Raw genomic sequence first — 24,519 nt, 5'->3', positions numbered from 1 at the left:
AATTATCAACTTTTGCTATTGCATTTTCACACTGCCCTGTGCAGCTGGGAGTCACTAGTTTCCCACGCATGCTTTTATTTCCTTCCCATTCCTCTATTTCATATACAAGTTACATTCCTCTTTTTCATATACAAGTTATGCCTGGAGTTATGGCAACCATTTCAGAGGGCCACGTTCCAATCACCAGCAGCATTGTGGATCGTTCCTCAGTCTTAGGCAGTTGGTTTATTGGTCTTAGCCAAACTAGACGAGTCCTAGGAGGCTGTCTGAGGAGTTTCAAGAAAATTGTTGCAGCATTTAGCACTTCATACCGATATGCCAATAGTATCTGGTCAACTAGCTGTGCACAAAAGCTAACTGAAACTTTACGAAGTAATGAAACTGCGTCCACTTCTTGTGCCAGTACTACAATTGGCTGTTGCTATCTGTGCATGATGGAGAAGATGAAGCATGGCTGGGTTTGCCAGGATATGTGATGTGTTTGCCAGGATATGTGAAATCACAGAAGAGTTGACACTGGAATTATGAAAATTCTCATCAGATACAGCAAGAACTCCTGCAGTACGTGAAAACAGGACCATGGTATGCATTTAGAGCAACACACAACTTGACCGATCTTTTTCCAAGAAAACAGAACTTCTGAAGGGTATATGAACAAAATACTGCAATCTTTTTTCAGAGAACTAACAACTAATTTCCTGCAGGACAATGTGGCAGTGACAGTATTACAGTGTTTTTAATTATAGGCTAATTCCAACGTTGATTGTGTTCCAAGTTCATTTACCCCAGTAACCTCGCAATTATGCACAAATTGTAGTAGACAGTCACAAGAGTGACATTGAGCAAGAGTATCTTAATTGATCAGTCAGTGAACTATCATTGCTTTGTAAGGTCGCATTTGCATTTGTACCCAGCTTGTGGGCAGATGTTAATGACACATTAATGTGAACTGTTAAATGAAGCAACAGTTATCAAAGAGCTCCTCCCAAGGCTGCTCTGACTTGTCTGGTTGTGTTAAAACTGATTCCCCATGTCTCAAGAGCCCAAGCACAGACTGCAGCATTACAAATGAACAGAGCTTACCTCAGGTATTGGTTGCTGTGTGAATCCAGAGGCAGTGCTTGCATCATATGTGAAACACCCTGTGTAACAAGATATGAAAAGTGAAGTAAAGCTCTCATATTTCAGAGTCATAGAGACTTGCATTGCAGATGCACCGTGAAGGAATTATGTGAAATCAGAAGATGTGACATACATGTACAGACAAACAATTAATTGCAGTTTAGGAAAATTGGATGTTTTATTCAAGAGAAAGAGCTTCACAAATTCGGCAAGTCAATAATGTGTTGGTACACCTGTGGCCCTTACGCAAGCAGTTATTTAGCTTGGCATTGATTGATAGATACGTTGGATGTCTTCCTGGGGGATATCATGCCAAATTCTGTCTAATTTCCTCATTCGATCGTAAAAATCCTGAGCTGTTTGGAAGGCCCTGCCCATAATGCTTCAAAAATTTTCAATTGGGGAGAGATTTGGTGGCCATGCTGGCCAAGGTAGGGTTTGGCAAGCACAAAGAAAAGCAGTAGAAACTCTCATCATATGTGGAAGGGCCCTGCCCATAATGCTACAAAAATTTTCAATTGGGGAGAGATTTGGTGGCCATGCTGGCCAAGGTAGGGTTTGGCAAGCACAAAGAAAAGCAGTAGAAACTCTCATCATATGTGGAAGGGCACTATCTTGCTGAACAGTAAGCCCAGAATGTCTTGCCATGAAGGGCAACAAAACAGGACCTAGGATATCATCGAGGTACTGCTGTGTTGTAAGGGTACTATGGATGACAACCAAACGGCTCCTGCTATGAAATGAAATGGCGTCCCAGACCACCATTGCTGGTGGTTTGTCTGTATGGTGGGCGACAGTCAGGTTGGTATCTCATTGCTGACTGGGGTGTCTCCAGACACGTCTTCACTGATCATTAGACCTTGAATCTCGTCGTCTGGAACAGTATTATCTTCAGTGATGAGCCCGGCCTGGAATTGAGCATTATGGGCTGGGCTCTCCAACCAGTTCTAGATTTTGATGATCTAATGTGCCAGTTGGACAGCATTTTGATTGATATCCCTCAGGAGGATATTTTACAACTCTATCAATTAATATCAAGTTGAATAACTGCTTGCATAAGGGCCAGAGGTGGACCAGTGCCTTTTTGTTCTTTCTCCTAAATAAATCATTCAATTTTTATGAAAGTGTAGTAATTTGTTTCTCTGTCATGTATGTTACATCTACCTTTTGCCATCCCATTAAGATAATTCCTTCATAGTGCATCTTGTGTGTGTGTGTGTGTGTGTGTGTGTGTGTGTGTGTGTTACCTACAGTGTTCTTATTTGGACTGTCTGATCTTTTATTATTATTATTGTTGTTGTTGTTTTAGGTGTCCTTGGCTACTATCATGCACAGTTGAATGATATTGTGCAATATCCAGATGCAAGAACAGAAATGTTCCATAGCTTTAGGGAATTTGGAAATACTATTCTGTTCTGTTTACTGATGGAACAAGCACTCTCACAAGAAGAAGTCTGTGATCTTTTACATGCTGCAACATTCCAAAATATTTTGCCTCGGCCTTATTGCAAGGGTAACGCACCTTAATGACCTATTATTCTTGTTTTATGTTAAATCTGCAGCTTAAAGGATATCTTGAAACTTTTTTTGTACAGATGGTGAAAAGCCAGAAACTAAGCAGAAGAGACTGGAAGCAAAGTATGCTTCACTTCAGATAGTACCTTCAGTAGAAAAACTGGGAACACCAAAGGTAATTTATTGATCTCTTGTAACAGAGTTAATATTATTGCCCTAAGTAACATGCAGAAGCAAAAGATTTAACCAAAACTTACATTTTTTCCTGTTTTGGGTTATCAGTGTTATTAAAGTTGTTATAGTGTGAGACTGAACCTTTACCAGATTAGTGTACCAGTAACAACAATGCCCCAGTCCCAATTCTTTAAAGAATCAAACTCCTGAATGAGATTTTCACTCTGCAGCGGAGTGTGCGCTGATATGAAACTTCCTGGCAGATTAAAACTGTGTGCCCGACCGAGACTCGAACTCGGGACCTTTGCCTTTTGCGGGCAAGTGCTCTACCAACTGAGCTACCGAAGCACGACTCACGCCTGGTACTCACAGCCTTACTTCTGGCTGTGGCTAAGCCATGTCTCCGCAATATCCTTTCTTTCAGGAGTGCTAGTTCTGCAAGGTTCGCAGGAGAGCTTCTGTAAAGTTTGGAAGGTAGGAGACGAGGTACTGGCAGAAGTAAGGCTGTGAGTACCGGGCGTGAGTCGTGCTTCGGTAGCTCAGTTGGTAGAGCACTTGCCCGCGAAAGGCAAAGGTCCCGAGTTCGAGTCTCAGTCGGGCACACAGTTTTAATCTGCCAGGAAGTTTCAATCAAACTCCTATTTATGAAATAACTTCAAAAATCCTTCTTTAAAAATGAGTTATTGGTTGTTGTTAAGCAGCTAAAACCTTTATGGATGAAGATGCAAAACTCTAATTTGTATGCTGGTTTTTAGTTTCATATGATTCACTCTTAGGCTAATGAGTATAGGGTCATTCCATATGAAGTGATCCAATGAGGGTTGCTTGACCATTTTTAAATATTTTGATTTTTTTTACATATGATTAACTTATAATTGGGAAGTTCAAAACAGTTCTGAAAAAAAATTTGCCTTGCACAGTTACTGAAGGGCGGCCATTTTTATTTGTAAATGCACTATGGTTTTTCAGTTTGGAGATGTCAGTGTTAATGTGAATATCTGTACACTGGGTTAAGCCACAACATCGCAATTGACATGATTGTTTTTAGAAAAGTCTCCTCTACAACACTGATTATTACCCAAAATAACCAGTCAAAATTACCTCCAAAGTTTGCTATTGAAAACAAAGAAAATCCACATTTTAGACCCACAAATAACAACAAAGTAGTGAATTATCTGAGTGTATTTTTTTACTTTAGTTAGATATAATTAAACTACTAGCCTTATATTGAGCAAGAACACTGAAAAAGTCTCCTTAATTTTTTATAATTTTTTGAAGTTTGACTATTTTTATTGTTTGTAAAGTTTGGGGCTAGTTAACTCTGGTGACCCCCCACCCCTCCCATGAACCATGGACCTTGCCGCTGGTGGGGAGGCTTGCATGCCTCAGCGATACAGATGGCCGTACCGTAGGTGCAACCACAACGGAGGGGTATCTGTTGAGAGGCCAGACAAACGTGTGGTTCCTGAAGAGGGGCAGCAGCCTTTTCAGTAGTTGCAGGGGCAACAGTCTGGATGATTGACTGATCTGGCCGTGTAAGAATAACCAAAACGGCCTTGCTGTGCTGGTACTGCGGACAGCTGAAAGCAAGGGGAAACTACAGCCGTAATTTTTCCCAAGGGTATGCAGCTTTACTGTATGGTTAAATGATGATGGCGTCCTCTTGGGTAAAATATTCCGGAGGTAAAATAGTCCCCCGTTCGGATCTCCGGGCAGGGACTACTCAAGAGGACGTCGTTATCAGGAGAAAGAAAACTGGCGTTCTACGGATCGGAGCGTGGAATGTCAGATCCCTTAATCGAGCAGGTAGGTTAGAAAATTTAAAAAGGGAAATGGATAGGTTAAAGTTAGATATAGTGGGAATTAGTGAAGTTCGGTGGCAGGAGGAACAAGACTTTGGTCAGGTGAATAAAGGGTTATAAATACAAAATCAAATAGGGGTAATGCAGGAGTCGGTTTAATAATGAATAAAAAAATAGGAGTGCGGGTAAGCTATTACAAACAGCATAGTGAATGCTTTATTGTGGCCAAGGTAGACACGAAGCCCATGCCTGCTACAGTAGTACAAGTTTATATGCCAACTAGCTCTGCAGATGATGAAGAAATTGATGAAATGTATGATGAGATAAAAGAAATTATTCAGATAGTGAAGGGAGACGAAAATGTAATAGTCATGGGTGACTGGAATTCGAGTGTAGGAAAAGGGAGAGAAGGAAACATAGTAGGTGAATATGGATTGGGGGTAAGAAATGAAAGAGGAAGCCGTCTGTTAGAATTTTGCACAGAGCACAACTTAATCATAGCTAACACTTGGTTCAAGAATCATAAAAGAAGGTTGTATACATGGAAGAATCCCGGAGATAGTAAAAGGCATAAGATAGATCATATAATGGTAAGACAGAGATTTAGGAACCAGGTTTTAAATTGTAAGACATTTCCAGGGGCAGATGTGGACTCTGACCACAATCTATTGGTTTAGACTGCAGATTAAAATTGAAGAAACTGCAAAAAGGTGGGAATTTAAGGAGATGGGACCTGGATAAACTGACTAAACCAGAGGTTGTGCAGAGTTTCAGGGAGAGCATAAGGAAACAATTGACAGCAGTGGGGGAAAGAAGTACAGTAGAAGAAGAATGGGTAGCTCCGAGGGATGAAGTAGTGAAGGCAGCAGAGGATCAAGTAGGTAAAAAGACGAGGGCTAGTAGAAATCCTTGGGTAACACAAGAAATATTGAATTTAATTGATGAAAGGAGGAAACATAAAAACGCATTAAATGAATCAGGCAAAAAGGAATACAAACGTCTCAAAAATGAGATTGACAGGAAGTGCAAAATGGCTAAGCAGGGATGGCTAGAGGACAAACGTAAGGATGTAGAGGCTTGTCTCACTAGGGGTAAGATAGATACAGCCTACAGGAAAATTAAAGAGACCTTTGGAGAAAAGAGAACCATTTGTATGAATATCAAGAGCTCATACGGAAACCCAGTTCTAAGCAAAGAAGGGAAAGCAGAAAGGTGGAAGGAATATATAGAGGGTCTATACAAGGGCGATGTACTTGAGGACAATATTATAGAAATGGAAGAGAATGTAGATGAAGATGAAATGGGAGATACGATACTGCGTGAAGAGTTTGACAGAGCACTGAAAGACCTGAGCGGAAACAAGGCCCCCGGAGTAGACAACATTCCATTAGAACTACTGACAGCCTTAGGAGAGCCAGTCCTAACAAAACTCTACCATCTGGTGAGCAAGATGTATGAGAAAGGCGAACTACCCTCAGACTTCGAGAAGAATATAATAATTCCAATCCCAAAGAAAGCAGGTGACAGATGTGAAAATTACTGAACTATCAGTTTAATAAGTCATGGCTGCAAAATACTAACGCGAATTCTTTACAGATGAATGGAAAAACTGGTTGAAGCTGACCTCGGGGAAGATCAGTTTGGATTCCGTAGAAATATTGGAACACGTGAGGCAATACTGACCTTACGACTTATCCTAGAAGAAAGATTAAGGAAAGGCAAAGCTACGTTTCTAGCATTTGTAGACTTAGAGATAGCTTTTGACAATGTTGAGTGGAATACTCTCTTTCAGATTCTAAAGGTGGCAGGGGTGAAATACAGGGAGCGAAAGGCTATTTACAATTTGTACAGAAAGCAGATGGCAGTTATAAGAGTCGAGGGGCATGAAAGGGAAGCAGTGGTTGGGAAGGGAGTGAGACAGGGTTGTAGCCTATCCCCAATGTTATTCAATCTGTATATTGAGCAAGCAGTAAAGGAAACAAAAGAAAAATTCGGAGTAGGTATTAAAATCCATAGAGAAGAAATAAAAACTTTGAGGTTCGCCGATGACATTGAATTCTGTTAGAGACAGCAAAGGACTTGGAAGAGCAGTTGAACGGAATGGACAGTGTCTCGAAAGGAGGATATAAGATGAACATCAACAAAAGCAAAACAAGGATAATGGAATGTAGTCGAATTAAGTCGGGTAATGCTGAGGGAATTAGATTAGGAAATGAGACACTTAAAGTGGTAAAGGAGTTTTGTTATTTGGGGAGCAAAATAACTGATGATGGTCGAAGTAGAGAGGATATAAAATGTAGACTGGCAATGGCAAGGAAAGCGTTTCTGAAAAAGGTAAATTTGTTAACATCGAGTATAGATTTAAGTGTGAGGAAGTCGTTTCTGAAAGTATTTGTATGGAGTGTAGCCATGTATGGAAATGAAACATGGACAATAAATAGTTTGGACAGGAAGAGAATAGAAGCTTTTGAAATGTGGTGCTACAGAAGAATGTTGAAGATTAGGTGGGTAGACCACGTAACTAATGAGGAGGTATTGAATAGAATTGGGGAGAAGAGAAGTTTGTGGCACAACTTGACGAGAAGAAGGGACCGGTTGGTAGGACATGTTCTGAGGCATCAAGGGATCACAAATTTAGCATTGGAGGGCAGCGTGGAGGGTAAAAATCGTAGAGGGAGACCAAGAGATGAATACACTAAGCAGATTCAGAAGGATGTAGGTTGCAGTAGGTACTGGGAGATGAAGAACCTCGCACAGGATAGAGTAGCATGGAGAGCTGCATCAAACCAGTCTCAGGACTGAAGAGCACAACAACAACAACAATCTCTGGTGGGACTGAATTGAAATAATTGACATTACACAGCAACTGATCTTATGGTTGTTGCCTGTTTAAATAGTTTATTGTTTCATTGTAATAAAATTTAGTTGTGACCTATATTTGGATAACACTATCATCCTACTTTTGTTAGTATTATTTGTTTTAATAATAAAATATTAAACAATAGGAGCATTTCTTTAGTTCTACGTTTCAAAAAATTTCCATTTACCTCTAGGTCTATTCTCAGTTAAGTAGCACATTACTACATGTTCAAAATGAGCAAAGTGAAATAATAAACACGTGAAATTTCTCTGTTGTTGAGGTGGCTACAGTTTTGTGCATGAGTTTAGTCGTCAAGACAAGGGTGTACAGCAGCTCAGTGTACAGAGTTACAAGTCTGCACTGGAGCCCAGTAGTCAGGGACGAGTCTGTTCATGTGCTGTGTACCCCCACTACATTTGCTGGGTATGGCACTGGTGTAGTCAGTCTGTTCAGAAACCTCTGTTACAGTGGAAGTAAATACTTAGTTGAGAGTGTAAAATATTTTATGTGATTTTGTCTTAAGTGTAATTTTTAATTATCTAAAAAATTTTAAAATTTAATAATAAATAAATTTGAAAGGCTAATTTGGATGCAACAAAATGGATGAACAGTGCTGTATTGGACATGTAGTAAGTGAAGTGTGTCACAAAACAGTTTATGGTTCAGTTTCAAAAAACTTAAAAAATGTTAATGACTTTGATGAAGATAGGCAAGCTTTGTTTAAATTATGAGAAGAATCTTCTGTATCATCTGTATGCATTATGAGAAAATATACTCCTGGAAATTGAAATAAGAACACCGTGAATTCATTGTCCCAGGAAGGGGACACTTTATTGACACATTCCTGGGGTCAGATACATCACATGATCACACTGACAGAACCACAGGCACATAGACACAGGCAACAGAGCATGCACAATGTCGGCACTAGTACAGTGTATATCCACCTTTCGCAGCAATGCAGGCTGCTATTCTCCCATGGAGACGATCGTAGAGATGCTGGATGTAGTCCTGTGGAACGGCTTGCCATGCCATTTCCACCTGGCACCTCAGTTGGACCAGCGTTCGTGCTGGACGTGCAGACCGCGTGAGACGACGCTTCATCCAGTCCCAAACATGCTCAATGGGGGACAGATCCGGAGATCTTGCTGGCCAGGGTAGTTGACTTACACCTTCTAGAGCACGTTGGGTGGCACGGGATACATGCGGACGTGCATTGTCCTGTTGGAACAGCAAGTTCCCTTGCCGGTCTAGGAATGGTAGAACGATGGGTTCGATGACGGTTTGGATGTACCGTGCACTATTCAGTGTCCCCTCGACGATCACCAGTGGTGTACGGCCAGTGTAGAAGATCGCTCCCCACACCATGATGCCAGGTGTTGGCCCTGTGTGCATCGGTCGTATGCAGTCCTGATTGTGGCGCTCACCTGCACGGCGCCAAACACGCATACGACCATCATTGGCACCATGGCAGAAGCGACTCTCATCGCTGAAGACAACACGTCTCCATTCGCCCCTCCATTCACGCCTGTCGCGACACCACTGGAGGCGGGCTGCACGATGTTGGGGCGTGAGCGGAAGACGGACTTAACGGTGTGCGGGACCGTAGCCCAGCTTCATGGAGACGGTTGCGAATGGTCCTCGCCGATACCCCAGGAGCAACAGTGTCCCTAATTTGCTGGGAAGTGGCGGTGCGGTCCCCTACGGCACTGCGTAGGATCCTATGGTCTTGGCGTGCATCCGTGCGTCGCTGCGGTCCGGTCCCAGGTCGACGGGCACGTGCACCTTCCGCCGACCACTGGCGACAACATCGATGTACTGTGGAGACCTCACGCCCCACGTGTTGAGCAATTCGGCGGTACGTCCACCCGGCCTCCCGCATGCCCACTATACGCCCTCGCTCAAAGTCCGTCAACTACACATACGGTTCACGTCCACGCTGTCGCGGCGTGCTACCAGTGTTAAAGACTGCGATGGAGCTCCGTATGCCACGGCAAACTGGCTGACACTGACGGCGGCGGTGCACAAATGCTGCGCAGCTAGCGCCATTCGACGGCCAACACCGCGGTTCCTGGTGTGTCCGCTGTGCCATGCGTGTGATCATTGCTTGTACAGCCCTCTCGCAGTGTCCGGAGCAAGTATGGTGGGTCTGACACACCGGTGTCAATGTGTTCTTTTTTCCATTTCCAGGAGTGTATATATTCTGAAGTACAGTCACATTTTTGGAAAAGAAAAACTCTGATCCACTCAAAGTTCATAAAAAGCCAGTTATTAAAGGTTTGAGGGAAATATAACATGAACATTTGTCCTTGTTAGATCTGAGTAAAACAGCTTCCCGTGGGAAACTTAATGTGATTCCTGGAAACTGTTACTCAAAAATATTGTGGAGACATGGCTTAGCCACAGCCTAGGGGATGTTTCCAGAATGAGATTTTCACTCTGCAGCGGAGTGTGCGCTGATATGAAACTTCCTGGCAGAGAGGCGAGGTACTGGCAGAAGTAAAGCTGTGAGGACGGGGCGTGATTCGTGCTTGGGTAGCTCAGTTGGTAGAGCACTTGCCCACGAAAGGCAAAGGTCCCGAGTTGGAGTCTCAGTCCGGCACACAGTTTTAATCTGTCAGGAAGTTTCATATCATCGCACACTCCACTGCAGAGTGAAAATCTCATTCTGTTACTCAAAAATATTTATCATGACTCCAGGACCAGAATACTGTAACCTTGTAAATGAAATTTGTATTCCTAATGAGGAAACTATTAGCAAATTGCATTCTGCATGTTCTAATTTAGAGGTATCACCTGCTTCAAAGAAAAACAAAAGCAGCTATAGTAAGCAAGGAACAACGAATTTCGGACAAAATTAGAAAAGATTTAGAATCGTGCTTTAATAATGCGGATACCAACAGTATTTCTAAAAGGAAGAAAACCTACTTCCAGAATCATCCAACACTGAATACGTGAGCTCACTTGAGAAATTAAAAAGTAAGTGTTCAGTGACACCTGAAGAGGAAAAAGTTAAAATTGTAAGTTTGTTCCATGACTCTTTGTCAAGTGAAAAAATAGTTCACGAGTTCAATGTTTGTGATTGTTTGGTTAGACTAACATGAAAATTAGGGGCATTCTATCAGTTTTAGGAAAGAAGAAAGGAGTAGGTGTAAGTGAAGAAACAGTTGAAAAGGTCCGGCAGTTTTTTGAAGACAGTGAAAACAGTAGAATGTGCCCACGTAGCAAAGATAGCAGATGATTTGTTATAAAAAGCAGAAACGACTAGTGCTGTAAAATTAAATGAACTTTGCGTAGCTTTCAAAAATGCTCATCCTGAATGCAAAACTGGGAGATAAAATTTTGTGACCTTCACACTAAGTGATGTATTTTGGCTGGCTACCCAGGAACACACCCCATATTTGTTCATTTATGTCATCAAAATGTCAAACTGATGACTGTGGGTGCGAACTCAATGATGTTAACTACAAAGAGTTACTAGATTTAATGGTCTGTAACACCAAGAATTATGACTGCATGATGAGTTTGCATGATGAATGCCGTGGTAAAGAAATCATTCTTGAATTGTTTAACAAATCTGAGGAGGAAATGCCTGACAATGTTACCTTCAAACAGTGGGTCACAACAAACAGGGCCAAAATGATTACTGGTTGAATCTTGGGAGAGAACTTTGAATCTTTAATTGATAACTTAGAAAATCTCAAAAGTCCCCACTATGTTTCTAAAATCCAAAGCAAGCTTGGGTCAATGACCAGGCAACAGTGCATCCATTTTTTCTGCACTTCAAAAATGAGAAACACGAATTGGCAGTTCTTCAATTTGCACTCTAAGCGACTACTTGGAGCACAACGCTTCAGCTGACCGTGTATTTCAAAAGTGTGTAACAAATTACATAACAGAAAAGTTGCCCAAGGTTGAGAAGCTCATGTACTTTTCAAATGGAAGTGGTAGTCAGTACAAGAACAAAAAAATTTTCAAATCTTTGCAACTGGAAAGTAGATTTCGGGTTGGAGGCTGAATGGCACTTTTTTGGCTCTTGCCCTGGTAAAAATGCATGTGATGGTTTAGGAGGTACAACAAAACATGAAGTGAGTGAAGCTGGCCTACAAAGAAAGACACTAGACAAAGTTCTTCCAGTAGAGGACATGGATGCCTTTTGCAAGAATAATATTGAAAGCATCACCTATTTTCTCATCAAGAAAGAAGAGGTAGTTCTTAATATCAAAACAACACTTTTTTAGGCCAGATTTAAAAACTGTATAACAATAAAAGGAGCAAAGCAATTCCACAAAATCCTTGGCATTGCAGAAAACTTAGTTTGATGATATGTAACGTCAGAAACCAAAATTTACAAGGATCACTCTGTCAGTAAAATTACATCTCTGCCTTTAACATTGAATGACATAGTGGCATGAGTGGTATGATGGACAATGGTGGCTTGCACAGGTTGAAAAAATAAGTTTGGAAATCAATGATGTTTTTGTGGATTTTTACCATCCTGCTGACCCAAGAACTTCATTCAGGAAATCTATTAGTGGCAAAGTTTGGATACCAATGAAAAACATATTAAGGAAGCTTTCAGTGCTTGAACTTATCACAGTAACAGGGAGATCTTGTTCTATATCACTAAAGCTGTCTGAAGAAATGAGTGTTCTTAACAATCACAACTTGAATTAGGAAGCACTGCATCTCAAAAGTATGTTAATTGAAAATATTTATTTTAAATTTGTCAGGATAATATAAATGTTGAGTTGAGTAATTTTATGAGTTTTTGCATATAATTCAGTGCCTTAACTTCAATAATAATTGGTTACTTCTAACCAGCATCACACATGAATTAGGCAAGAGCCATATGATCAATTGTAGTTTAATGTGATTTATTTCTTCATTTTTCAAAAATTCATATCATTGGTTCAGTCAAATTTCAATGCTGAAATTTTTGCAGAACTTTGCCATCATATATGTGTACAAAATGTGCAAACATCAAATTTATATATTCAGTCTCACCACAGATAACTTCCTGCTAACTTTACGAAAAACAAATATTTTCAAATTTCGAAAATTTATAAAAAATTAAGGGACCATTTGTCAGTGTTCTTGCTCTATATAAGGCTAGTAGTTTATTATATCTAACTAGAGAAAAAAATACACTATGATAAATCACTCCTCAGTTGTTGTTTTTGGGTCTAAAAAGTGGATTTTCTAAGTTTTCAATACCAAACTTTGGAGATCATTTTGACTGGTTATATTTGACTGTAGGGTAGTTTGGGTGATAAATGATCATGTCAGTTGCAGTGTTGTGACTTAACCCAGTGCAGAGAGATTCAAATTAATGCTAATATCTCTAAATTGAAAAGTCATTATGTGCTTGCAAATAAAAATAGCTGCCATTCATTAACGTTGTGAGGTTTTTTTTTTTTAACTGTGCTCAATTATAGGGTAATCACACACACAAAAAAATTAATTATGGTCAAGCAATCCACCTAATTTTTATTGGATCACTTCACTTGAATTGACACTATAGTCTGGGTAATATGTGCTCAGTTTTTTCATGCATCTCAATATTTATGACATCATATCTCATGAACTATATTTCGTGCAACATTATAATTTTGTATTCAATGGTATACACTGATACTGTTCGTGAAATCTCTGCAAATAGAGTTAATAATAAAGAAGTAATAAATTAAAGCCTTGTACCAGATGTGAACATCGAAAATGTAGTAAGCAATTAACTTTTTCTTTCATTATTATGTTATTATGTGGGTGGGTGGGAGGGGGGGGGGCGCTAGTAAGAAAAATTTGGAATTATGTGTAAAGTTTGTTGGAAGTCACCAAACACTTTCATTTGCAAATCATCATCATCATCATCATCATCTCATCACCATCTCAGCCTTTTCCCATGTCATGTGGGCTCGGCATTGCTTTGCTGAATCCTTCTCTTCCATAAATGCCTATCCAGTACTTCTTCTCTGAGCCATCCTGTCTCCCATAGGCCCCCTGCTACCTTGTCTTTCCATCTCGGTTTCAGTTTTCCTCTTCTCCTTGATTTCTAGGTCTTCAACTCCTCTCCCCACGTAGTACTCCCCTCTTCTCTGCACATGTCCATACCATCTTCGCCTACTTTCTTGGATCTTCTTCCCTATGGGCCCCACTTTCACTGTTCCCCTGATGTACTCATTCCTTAGTCTATCCTTTCGTGTCACCCCACTCATACACCTTAACATTCTCGTTTCTTCCACTTCCGTCTTTTTCTCTCATTTGCAAATACTGAATGAATATCGTCTGGTTATTGGTGCAACATGTGTATGCTGTCTCAAGATATATCCACAGTTTCTGACTGTAATGTTTTTCTTGTTGTATTAAACCTTGAACATAAGAATACACTGCTTGATTAGTAGATTACTACAGCATTTTACATTCTTAAATTCGGTCGATAATGAAATGAAGCACTGAAAAAACAAATTTTTATTGCTCCTGTATGCTGTTATATAGGCAGCCTGCAACTGGGAGTGTGCACACTTTTAGCTGTTTCATAGTGGAGATTATTGTTTGTCTGGGATACTGCTTGGGAAAAAGAAAAAAAGATAATGGAGGATCATTCTATGTAAGCGTTTGTTCATACTTTGCTGTCAGAGTAGTTGGAATTACAGTTAAACCTGTAGGATTACATGCACATGGTCCTTTCTCTGGTGAGGAAGTAATGAAATTAATTGAAATGAAATAATGATTTAGCGAAGATGATGACTGTGGCTGCAACATACAGTAGTACTATTGGAATAGAACACACAGCAGTAGATAAGCAAGCAGTGGAGTCTGAAAAGGATGTATATTGGGAGTGTATTGACAGGGCCATACAGAATAGTTCTGTTTTGAAGATACCTGCCAAGTCTGTATTGTAGTATTCTTTAATTTTTATATACATTTTTTTAAGCCACAGAGGATGGTTGATATTTTCTTTTCAATATTCAAGAATGATGTCAAACTTTTGTAGTTCCCGTTTTGTTTGCTAGATCTTGGGTCTTGTATGTGTTTTTTGTGGAAATTTCTGTTTGTGCATGTGCCTGCTGCTACTTATTAACAACATGTTTTGTTTCGAAAAATAAAATACAAGGTGATTAACATGTTACACAAGCACTGTCTGCAGTGTTGTGCAGGAAACAGTACCCTCGTAAGTAGTCCAGCCACTACATGCTGCTGGACAGGTGGCACTTTGGTTAACAGAGTGTTGTTGCTCATTTACTGAGCGATTGAGTATACTTCGTTTCCTTTGTTGTGTGTAATTTCCATTCATTGCATTATAGACAAAGGTTCAATAAGTACAGGGTGACACACGGGAGATGGACGGTTTTTAATGCAATAATACTCAGCCAACTTTAAAATTAATGCATGTTTACTTACACAAAATCAAAGCTCATTATTTTTCATTTTGGTTAAAAAAGTTATTTGTGAAAAATAATGTCGTCAAGGTGATGTCCAACATTTAGAATGCAGGACTCAAGTCTCTTCTCAAAATCCTCCATCACACAGACTAAAATCTCTGCGGGGATGGCAGCAATTTCTTGAATGATTGCATTCTTCAACTCGTCCAAATTTCGTGGTTTGTGGTTATAGACACAGTTCCCCACACAGAAAAAAGTCACATACTGACAAGTCGGGAGACATGGGAGGCCAAGGAACATTGCCAAACCGTGAGATAATCCGGCGAGGAAACGTGTGTCTAAGAACTGTTATTGAAGTGTTTGTGGTGTGCGATGTTGCTCCATCCTGCTGGAACCAAACACATTTTAAAGGGATTCGTCATCTTCTTAGTTCTGGTTTCAAGAATGTTTCAAGCATATAAATGTATCGAACCGAATTAACAGTAACTGTGGCCCCGTTCTCTTCAAAAAAATAAGGTCCAATAATGCCAACAGAGCTAAGAGCACACCAGACTGTTACTTTTTCTGAGTGTAGAGAACGCTGGTGGATAAGGTGTGGATGCTCTGGAGCCCAGTAACATAGGTTTTGCTTATTTACGGTCCCATTTAAATGAAAATGAGCTTCATCGCTCATCAATAAAATTTCATTTTTATTTGATCCCAAAATCACTTACATTCTGTAAGCGAAGTCTTCTCGTACAGCGAAATGAGTTTCCTTAAGTTGTTGGATGAGCATTTTGTAGGGATGGAATTTTAATTCTTTATGCAAAATTCATCTAACCGATTCACAATTGATTCGTAACTCACTAGCATGACGTCTAGTTGATGGTCCTGGGCTTCTGACTGCCGCTTGCCTTACCCTTTCAACATTTTCTGGTGTCGTTACTCTGCGTTTCGGGCCAGGATGCTTCTTATCCAGTATGTTTCCAGTTGATCTGAAGTTTTCCACCCATCTGAGGATTGTGTTATGGCTCGGAACAGCTCCACGTTGACTGACATTAAACTGCACACGAAACAATCGCTGCATTGCAATAATAGACTCACCACTTTTCACGAAACTGTTATAGACAAACACTTGATGTTGCAAGCTCCACTGCTCAATAGTGACCGAGTAAATAAAGTGGCGTCTTGTGTGGATCAGAACTACCCCCACCAGGGCCACCTCCCACCACCACGCCCTCAGTACTACGCATTTCAAAACAGTCCGTCTCCCGTGTGTCACCCTGTATTTCTTGGGATGAACTGTAAAAGAATAATTGTCATTTGACGAATTAAGATTACCTTTATAATGAAATTTCCCATTGTACAAGTTCCCAATGCTTTGCCAATACATACGTTAGTAAAGAAATTTTGGGATTGGATCTATGTTAAGATAAACAAAACTCTAAAAAGTCAAGTGTTTCAACCAGGATTAAACTAGATGATTTAGAAGTGGATTCGGAAAGAAGTCCAAGAAAATAGTCACATCACTTGACTAGTTGATGTTGAGATGCCCTTTTTTCCCAATGAAGCATAGTTGCATTGATCTGGGCACACGAATTCACGGAACAATTAACAAGTGAGTTCTGAAAATCCTGATCGGTTGCATTGAGAGCCTCTCCTTGCATCAAGAGCTTCTCCATGACGTGAAAACAGGATTGTTTGTTAGTGTTTAATGGTACTAAATGTGAAGGTCAGAAGCACCTTTACTTGAAATAAATCGAGATGGGAAACAGTATTTTTCTTTTTTCTGTACAGTTAGTTCAACACAGGTTATTGGACCTGAGAATTTACAAAAGTACGTAGTTATTTCATGAAGCATAACAGAATAGCACACACCTCCAATGCGTCTGACAATATTACGAGGTGTTTGTGATGATAAGATAGTGTGTGTGTGTGTGTGTGTGTGTGTGTGTGTGTGTGTGTGTGTGTGTGTCCTGTCCTACAGTCATTGTGTGTGTGTGTGTGTGTGTGTGTGTGTGTGTGTGTGTGTGTTACATTCCAAATCACTGGCATTTGTGTTTTCTTTCCTATAATTAAAAATTCAATATTTGATCACTGTGGGGCCCAAGCTTGTTTGCTCTAAAAAAGGAGTGGTGACTTCTCTCTTTTAGATAATTATGCCTGGGCTATTATGTTTGTTAAGGTGGATTAGAAAACAGGAAGCCAATATGAAGATTGTATGCCATTAATAGAATGTACATTTACATACAAACATAATTAGTGTCCTTGAAGTATTAAGATATCTTTTTTCTGTAAAATGGAGGGAGAACTGCAAATAAAACATTTAACAACCCCTTGCTCTATGGCTTCACAACACTATACAATTTCATCACCTAAGAAGTATGCACAAAAAATGTGTAACATAAGTATTAAACTTTCATGATTTAGAGTCATTGTGTTAAACATCACTTTGAATAATATGTTGACAAATGAGATTGTGGAATCACTGTCAAGTTATCTTATTTCCTTATTTCAGCAAGCACTAATAGCAAGAGAAGGAGACCTTCTGACAAGAGAACGTCTCTGCTGTGGTTTGTCAATATTTGAAGTGGTTCTGAGTCGTCTCAGAAGCTTTCTTGATGATCCTATTTGGGTGGGACCACCACCAACAAATGGTGTAATGAATGTTGATGAATGCACTGAATTTCATCGTTTGTGGTCTGCTTTGCAGTTTGTGTACTGCATTCCAGTTGGGGAAACAGAATTCACTGTAGAGTAAGTTTTCCACGAAACTTAACTTTGTTTCTGATATATGGAATTAAAAACAGTCTGTGTTTATTTTTTAAGAATGAACTCTTTTTGCTACTGTGTGAAGAGCCAACTTCTTTGAACTATGCTGCTCGTCATTAAAATGCAACACCATAAAGGCAACTGACAAAAAATGTCTAATTGGCATGAAGTGTATCATATGCTTAGATGTGTAAATGGTTAGCATTTCAGGACAACCACACAAGTAGGTAGGAGTAACTCAGTCTACATTTTGTCGTTGTGGTCTTCAGTCAGAAGTCTGGACTGAACAGCTCTCCAAAGACTTTTCATCCCTACATAACTACTGCAGTGTACTTCCATTTAAGTGTGCTTACTCTATTCAAGCTTTGCTCTCCCCCACAGTCTCTTTCTTTTCCCTTCGTTACCATATTAACAATTCTGCGATGTCCAGGATGTCCTATCAGCAGAGTACTTCTTTTAGCATGGCTTAGCAATAAATTTCTTTTTCCCCCAGTTTAATTCAGTGCCACTTCATTAGTTGTTCAATCTACAAATTATTTTCCTGCCATTCTTCTGTAGCACCACATTTCAAAAGGTTCTGTTTACTTCTTGTGTGAACTGTGTATCAACCACTTTTCACTTCCATATAAGGTTAAACTATATACAAACTTTCTGGACATTTAAATTTATATTTGAGGGTAACAGGCATCTCTTTTTCATAAATGCTTTTCTCACTATTGTCAGTATGCATTTTATGCCTTCTCCACTTCAGCCATAATCAGTATTTTGTGCTGCTCAAATAAAAAAAAACTCATATTCTACCTTTGTTGTCTAATTTTGTAACCTAATTCTATCAGCATCACATGATTTAGGTAGACTACATTCCATTGCCTTGTTTTACTTTTGTTTATGGTAATCTTATAGCCTCTTTTCAAGTTCTTGCCCATGTCTGATAGAATTACAATGTTTTCAAGAGACTGCAGAGTTGTTATTTATTCTTCCTCAACTTTGATTCAGTCCCATATTTCTCATCGGTCTTCTTTATTCCTTGCTCACTGTACAGTTGTAGTGTCAGGTATAGGCTACAACTCTGTCTCAATCCCTTCTGAGCTATTAATTCCCTTTCGTGCCCCGCAACTCTTAACTACTGTTGTCTGGTTTCTGTGTTAGTTGTAAATAGCCTTTTGCTTCCTGTATTTTACTCCTGCTATCTTAATAATTTCAAAAAGCATTCTACAAATGCGATAAATGTAAGTTTGCCTTCCCTTCACTTATTTTCTAAGAGAAGTTGTAGGGTCAGTATTTCAGTATTGCCTCACGAGTTCTTACATTTCTCTAGAACCCAGACCAGTCTTCCCCAAGATTGGCTCCTACTAGTTATTCCAATCCTCTGTACATAATTTGTGTCAGTATTTTGAAAACATGACATATTAAACTGATGGTTTGGTATTATTCACTCCTATGAGCACCTGTCTTCTTTGAAGTATGTATTATTACATTCTTTATGAAATCTAAAGGTATTTTTGTATGTTTCATATCTTGCACACCATGTAAGATAGTTCTACCTTCAATGACTCTCCCAAGCATTCTGATAATTATGAGGGACTGTCATCTACTTCAAGGGCCTTGTTTCAAATTAGGTCATCCAGTGCTGTCAGATTTTCTTGCACTATATCTCATCTTCGTCTACTTCATACATTCTGTATATTAGCAAATATTACGCAGTGGGTTTTGTTTGAATATTTGTTGTTTGTGAAAAGATCAGGTTATGCACCCAGGTAAAAAGATGAAACACCTATCAGCATTTGTCGGAATTCGACAGCAAAAGGATTGTGACTCATCAAGAATTTCATTTTTCATTCAGTATTGGTGCGTTAGGCAGAATCCTGTGGCTGTGAATATGCAATCAATGGGATCGGGAGGGCTATACTCAACACTATGCAGGATTTCAAAAGATGTCCTCAAATAGTGTGTGAGTGGACACAGTTTGCTCACATGGCCATACAGAATCATACAGCCCTGTAACGGGCTTGTTTACAGCAAGATAAGTATCTAAGCAGGCAGTTCAATAATTATGTCTGGAGCACCAAAAATTGTCAACGCCATAATCATTGTTGCGTTTGCCCGTGACACGGCTGCTCAAAGAGGCGTACTGACAGTGATGTGCCCAATGACAACACTGGGCGAAGGAGTAGCATAGTATTGTCTTTTCAAACAAGTCCTGGTTTTGTGTATGCATCATAAAAGACAAACCATGTGTAGGGGCTCCAAGGAGAACAAATGCTGTTAGATTGCAATTGTCTTTTGTCATTGTCATTTGGGTCCAGCAGTTGGAGAGCTGCTTTGGTTATCACAGCCCTGATTTGGACAGTGGCCATTGCACGTCTGACACGTTAAGACCGCTGACTTTGTCTCTGAGATGTTACCTTTCTACAAGAAAATGCAAGACTGTGTGTTGCCCCTGCTGTCCTGCCTTCCCTCAATATAGTGGGAGTTAGATGACTGACCTGGCCAAAATGTTCTCCAGATCTCTCACCCATTGAAAACATCTGGCCACAGGTTAACAAGAGACTGGTGTGCCAACTGCTATGACTGATGAATTCTTACGAAGACCTGAAGCAGCATGGCATGAAATGCCATAGCTAGCTTAGTTCAACTCTATGTTGAGCTGGTTTACAGCCGGTGTTGCTAAAAGTGGCAGCTCTTTGTAGTAAATTTCACAATCTGCACCTATACAAATTTAATGATTTATTCTTCCTACAGAACGGTATATGCATGATACATAACATTTTATTTGCTTGCTATCATTTATGGTATTGCAGTTTTAATGCCCAGCAGTGTAATTAGTTATAAGCACATGACAAGAGAAAGGAGGACACAAGGATTACAAAAAGTTACTATTGTTTAAGAAGTATTCAGACAGTTTACATTTTTTAGTATCAAAATGTTATGTATTAATGATTACATAGAATGAAGTTTAATTTAATGAAATAATTTGTATTTTTTTAGTTTTATTAAGTTGACAGATACATAAATTGTTCACTAAGGCATCTCTCTTGTGCAACCAGGGAGCTGTTTGGAGAAGGTCTGAACTGGGCTGGCTGCACTATGATTGTTCTACTGGGACAACAGCGGCGCTTTGAGGCATTAGATTTTTGTTATCATATATTGAGAGTTCAAAGAGTTGACAACAAGGATGAAAATGTTAAAGGAATTGTAAGTACATTTATTGTTGTCCTATTGTTTTAGAAAACACTTTTTACTGGCATCTGTCTGTTCACCATAGTCTCACAGTAATGAAATTCTGTCTGTAACCAAATAGGACATGTTGGTTATACCGGGATTTGTGAAAAATGAATCACCCAAAAAGAATGGTCTAAGCTCAAAAAGTGTAGAACAATATGTCAGAAATAAGTGATTTAGATTATAGAGAAATGGCAAGTTGTTTTCACTGAACATCATTATTACACCAAACTGTGAAATGAAACAGAAATTGTAAAGCAGCAAATGGCGCAGATGAAATATCAGGAAAAGATTCTTGGTTGGAACTATGAGGGTTGTCCATAAAATAAGGTTACCAATTATTTTTCACAATGGAAAAACATGTCTGTCAGTACTGAATAATACATGTGTGGAAAGCTTAAACTTCTACCTATTTTTTGACATAATTGCCATTGAGATAGGTGTATTTTTACATTTGGTGTACCATCTTCTGTATGTCTGCATCGTAGGACTCTCCTGCCATGTCACAAAGGTAGCTTAAAACTTCTTTTTTCAGCTCCTCTCCAGTTGTGAAATGTGTCCCACCCAGGCATTTCTTAAATTCAGGGAAGAGATGGAAGTCACTTGGAGCTATGTCTGTGCAGTAGGGCAGGTGTGTGACAGTATCTCATTCAAATTTGTTGATGAGATTGGTTTACAGCCAATGAGCAGACAAGTGTTTTCCTGATAGTAAAGCACTCCCTTCATGAGCATGCCTCTTCTTTTGTTTTGGATCACTGTGACATAAGTTCTTCAACAACAAAATCAATCAATTTTTGAAAAAAAAAAATTAATTGGATAGATAAAAAATCTACTCATCAAGCAGCAGCAGAACACACACATAAAAGAAGCTCTGTACCAGTATTTGTGAAAAATGTGTCATCTAGAAAGAACGGTCTAAGCTCAAAAAGTGTAGAACAATATGTCAGAAATAAGTGACTTAGATTCTAGAGAAATGAGAAGTTGTTTTCACTGAACTTTATTATTACACCGAACTGTGAAATGAAACAGAAATTGTAAAGCAAATGGCACAAAGTTCTGCCAGCTATGACAGGTGAAATATCAGGGCTAGATTTCAGAGCTAGTGGCTCTCATTGAAGCAGAAGGGTTGAAGGGAAAGGAAGAGGGGCGAAGGTAAAGGACTGGAGAGGCCTAGGAATAGATTTTGAGAAAGTCACCGAGAACCATGGGTCAGGGGAGACTTACCAGACACGATGAGAAGGAAAAACTGATCATTGGGGACTGCACTGGATGAGATTTGAAAACCTGAGAGCTTAAAGGTGGAAGACAGGGTAATGTGCAAGACAGAGATTACTGCTTAAACGTCATGCATGAGTTAATAAGGGTGAAAAGCTAAGTGCATTGTACGTAACAGAGGTGGGAAGGGGCCGTGAAAAATAGGCAGGTAAGAAAATAAAAGATGTAGAAAATTAAAACTGAGTGAGGAAAGGAGTAGTTATTGTGAAAAAATGTTGAGACAGAAGAAATTAACGTAAATTAAGGGTAGGTGAGTGGAGGGAACCAAGGACATGTTGTAATACAAAAAGCAAGTCACAAAATGTAATTCAAACCAGGCATGAGACATGAGTGGGAGCTCCACCTTTATTGACTGCCAAGGCAAGACTGAGCATCACACACAGAAGACAATTACTTGGAGGCCATTGGATGCAATAAGCAATCTTGACTCCAGTATGAACACCCCTCATTACTACAGCTACACCATGTTCAGTTGTGGGAAGAATATCCAAATCTTTTCTGAGGAACTGGAAGCAGTGCGACCCTGCTGCATACTTGCCCAACACTGCCTTAGATCATGAGTATGTGGTATACTGTTGCTCTGGAATGCATTTATCAAAACCTCCAGTAAGCAGGGTTAATGCTTTGTGAACTCACATACAGCTACAAAACAAGAGATAAATGTTGATGGTGTTGAGACAGCAACCAGCCACAAATTTATTTTCCGTTCCTTTATTCAAAAGGTACCGTTACGGGTTTCGAATCATTATGATTCATCTTCAGACGATTTTCATGCTTTCATTACAATTTTCATGTTTCCTTAACAACATGTGCATTTTTTTTTACATATTAATTGTCCTAAAATATACATAATGCATAATTATAAGCACGCCACACAGATGGTTGCGTTACAGATTTGCATTGGATAAGACTTGCGTGAAATGTCGGTTTGGAGTGTTTGTTTTCATAGTTTACGTCCAATAGATGTGAATACATTCCCACTGCATTCTTATCGTTCCACATGTAAATTTTTCTCACTGAACACTTTAGATTTGTCACAGAATAGATTTCTAACACGCACCACATGTTTTGATACATATGAAGTGCTTATAAACATATGAGTGTCACAGGTACTATGATATATCATAACATTATAAAGATGTCCCATGTTTGGAAAAAGATCATGTATTCACTTATGCAACTGAAACGCCTTTTATGTTAGCTAACTTGTAAGTTTTAGCATTTAAAATACTTGGATATGCAGAAAATGCTGAGACAGTAATTACAGCAATTCATTTTTCAGGCACTGAAGCGAATGGTAGACAGAATTCGGCGGTTCCAAGTTTTGAATTCACAGATATTTGCAGTGCTTAATAAGTTCTTGAAGTCAAGTGATTCAGATGTCATGTCTGTGGAACATGTCCGTTGTTTTCCACCACCAATACATCCTTCTTTGGCTGCACAAGCACATTATTACAGGCCAGAACATCTTCGACAGGCTGTTCAGCATTAAACTTGCTGGGTCCATTCCAGAATAAAAAAATACTGTGATATGCATCACAGGTCAAGATAACACACACAGTCTGTATGCAGTTGAAACTGACATCTGACAAGCAGACATATGTCATTTGTACTATGTTATAACCAAAATATTTATGTTTAGTTTGGTAGTTTTCAGTGCACTTTTGCACATTTGCACAAGTTCATACTGCTTCCAGAACTGAATTGTGAACACAGTATTAACTATCACATTGCTTAAAAATATATTCCACTTGCCATTTTCTATCCTGTTATTGTATTTGTATATTTGATAAAATATATTAAAGTTTTTTTTAAAACATTTTGTAAAAATCTTTTGGGAGGATGTAAATAAATGAATGGAAATAGAAAGATGTTTCACAATTAAGTCTACACAGTGGGGCATGAGCAACTTTGATAGGAGAAATTACACTGAAAGGTAAGAATTGTGGCCAGTTCATTAAGGTGATAGCTGTACTGGGATCAATCATGAAGAAATTAAGCAATCTTTGTATTAATTCAGGCAAGAAGAAGATTACTGTATCTCTAGCAAGTAACAGTTTATACTCATATTTATGTCTTGTGATAAAGGAGACTAAAATAACAATACTCTTTAGATTATATTCCACATATTAAGATACAGTATTGATGTGATTAAGCAGATACACTTCTTGCCTCAGAGAATCATTGATATGTTGAACCATGGCCATGTACACTTAAAAACTTCGACCCAAACCAGTTATAGTATGTTCTGCACACAAGACACGTGTTGGGTACTGCTGCGTGGGAACAGAAGACCTGTAAAGGTGATGTACGACTTGTCAGACGTGGTTTGAGAACATTTTTCCACCCAAGCAACATATCATTTCCCATGAGTTGCCATTCCTTGAGCTCTTGGCAAGGCCTTAAAAAATCTAAT

General features: G+C 39.3%; 1 protein-coding gene and 1 non-coding gene across 3 annotated transcripts in view; one reads left to right on the top strand and one right to left on the bottom strand.

Moving 5' to 3' along the window:
- LOC124621852 (cytoplasmic FMR1-interacting protein) overlaps positions 1-23,892 on the top strand; it is a 150,150-nt gene extending 126,258 nt beyond the window's left edge. For both annotated transcript variants that reach the window (XM_047147300.1, XM_047147299.1), the window contains 5 exons: positions 2,432-2,635; positions 2,718-2,812; positions 17,353-17,591; positions 20,654-20,801; positions 23,386-23,892. In XM_047147300.1, coding sequence (XP_047003256.1) covers positions 2,432-2,635; positions 2,718-2,812; positions 17,353-17,591; positions 20,654-20,801; positions 23,386-23,595 — 896 coding nt within the window. In that variant the 3' untranslated portion in view covers positions 23,596-23,892. The remainder of the gene's footprint in view (positions 1-2,431; positions 2,636-2,717; positions 2,813-17,352; positions 17,592-20,653; positions 20,802-23,385) is intronic.
- Positions 3,086-3,160, bottom strand: Trnal-caa. Its single transcript has one exon. It is a non-coding gene; the product is annotated as a tRNA-Leu (tRNA).
- Positions 23,893-24,519: the final 627 nt, after the last annotated feature.

This window comes from Schistocerca americana, chromosome 7, assembly GCF_021461395.2.
Source record: "Schistocerca americana isolate TAMUIC-IGC-003095 chromosome 7, iqSchAmer2.1, whole genome shotgun sequence".
NCBI lineage: Eukaryota > Metazoa > Arthropoda > Insecta > Orthoptera > Acrididae > Schistocerca > Schistocerca americana.
Note: the sequence above shows the minus strand (reverse complement) of the source record. Positions and strands in the feature narration are given on the sequence as shown.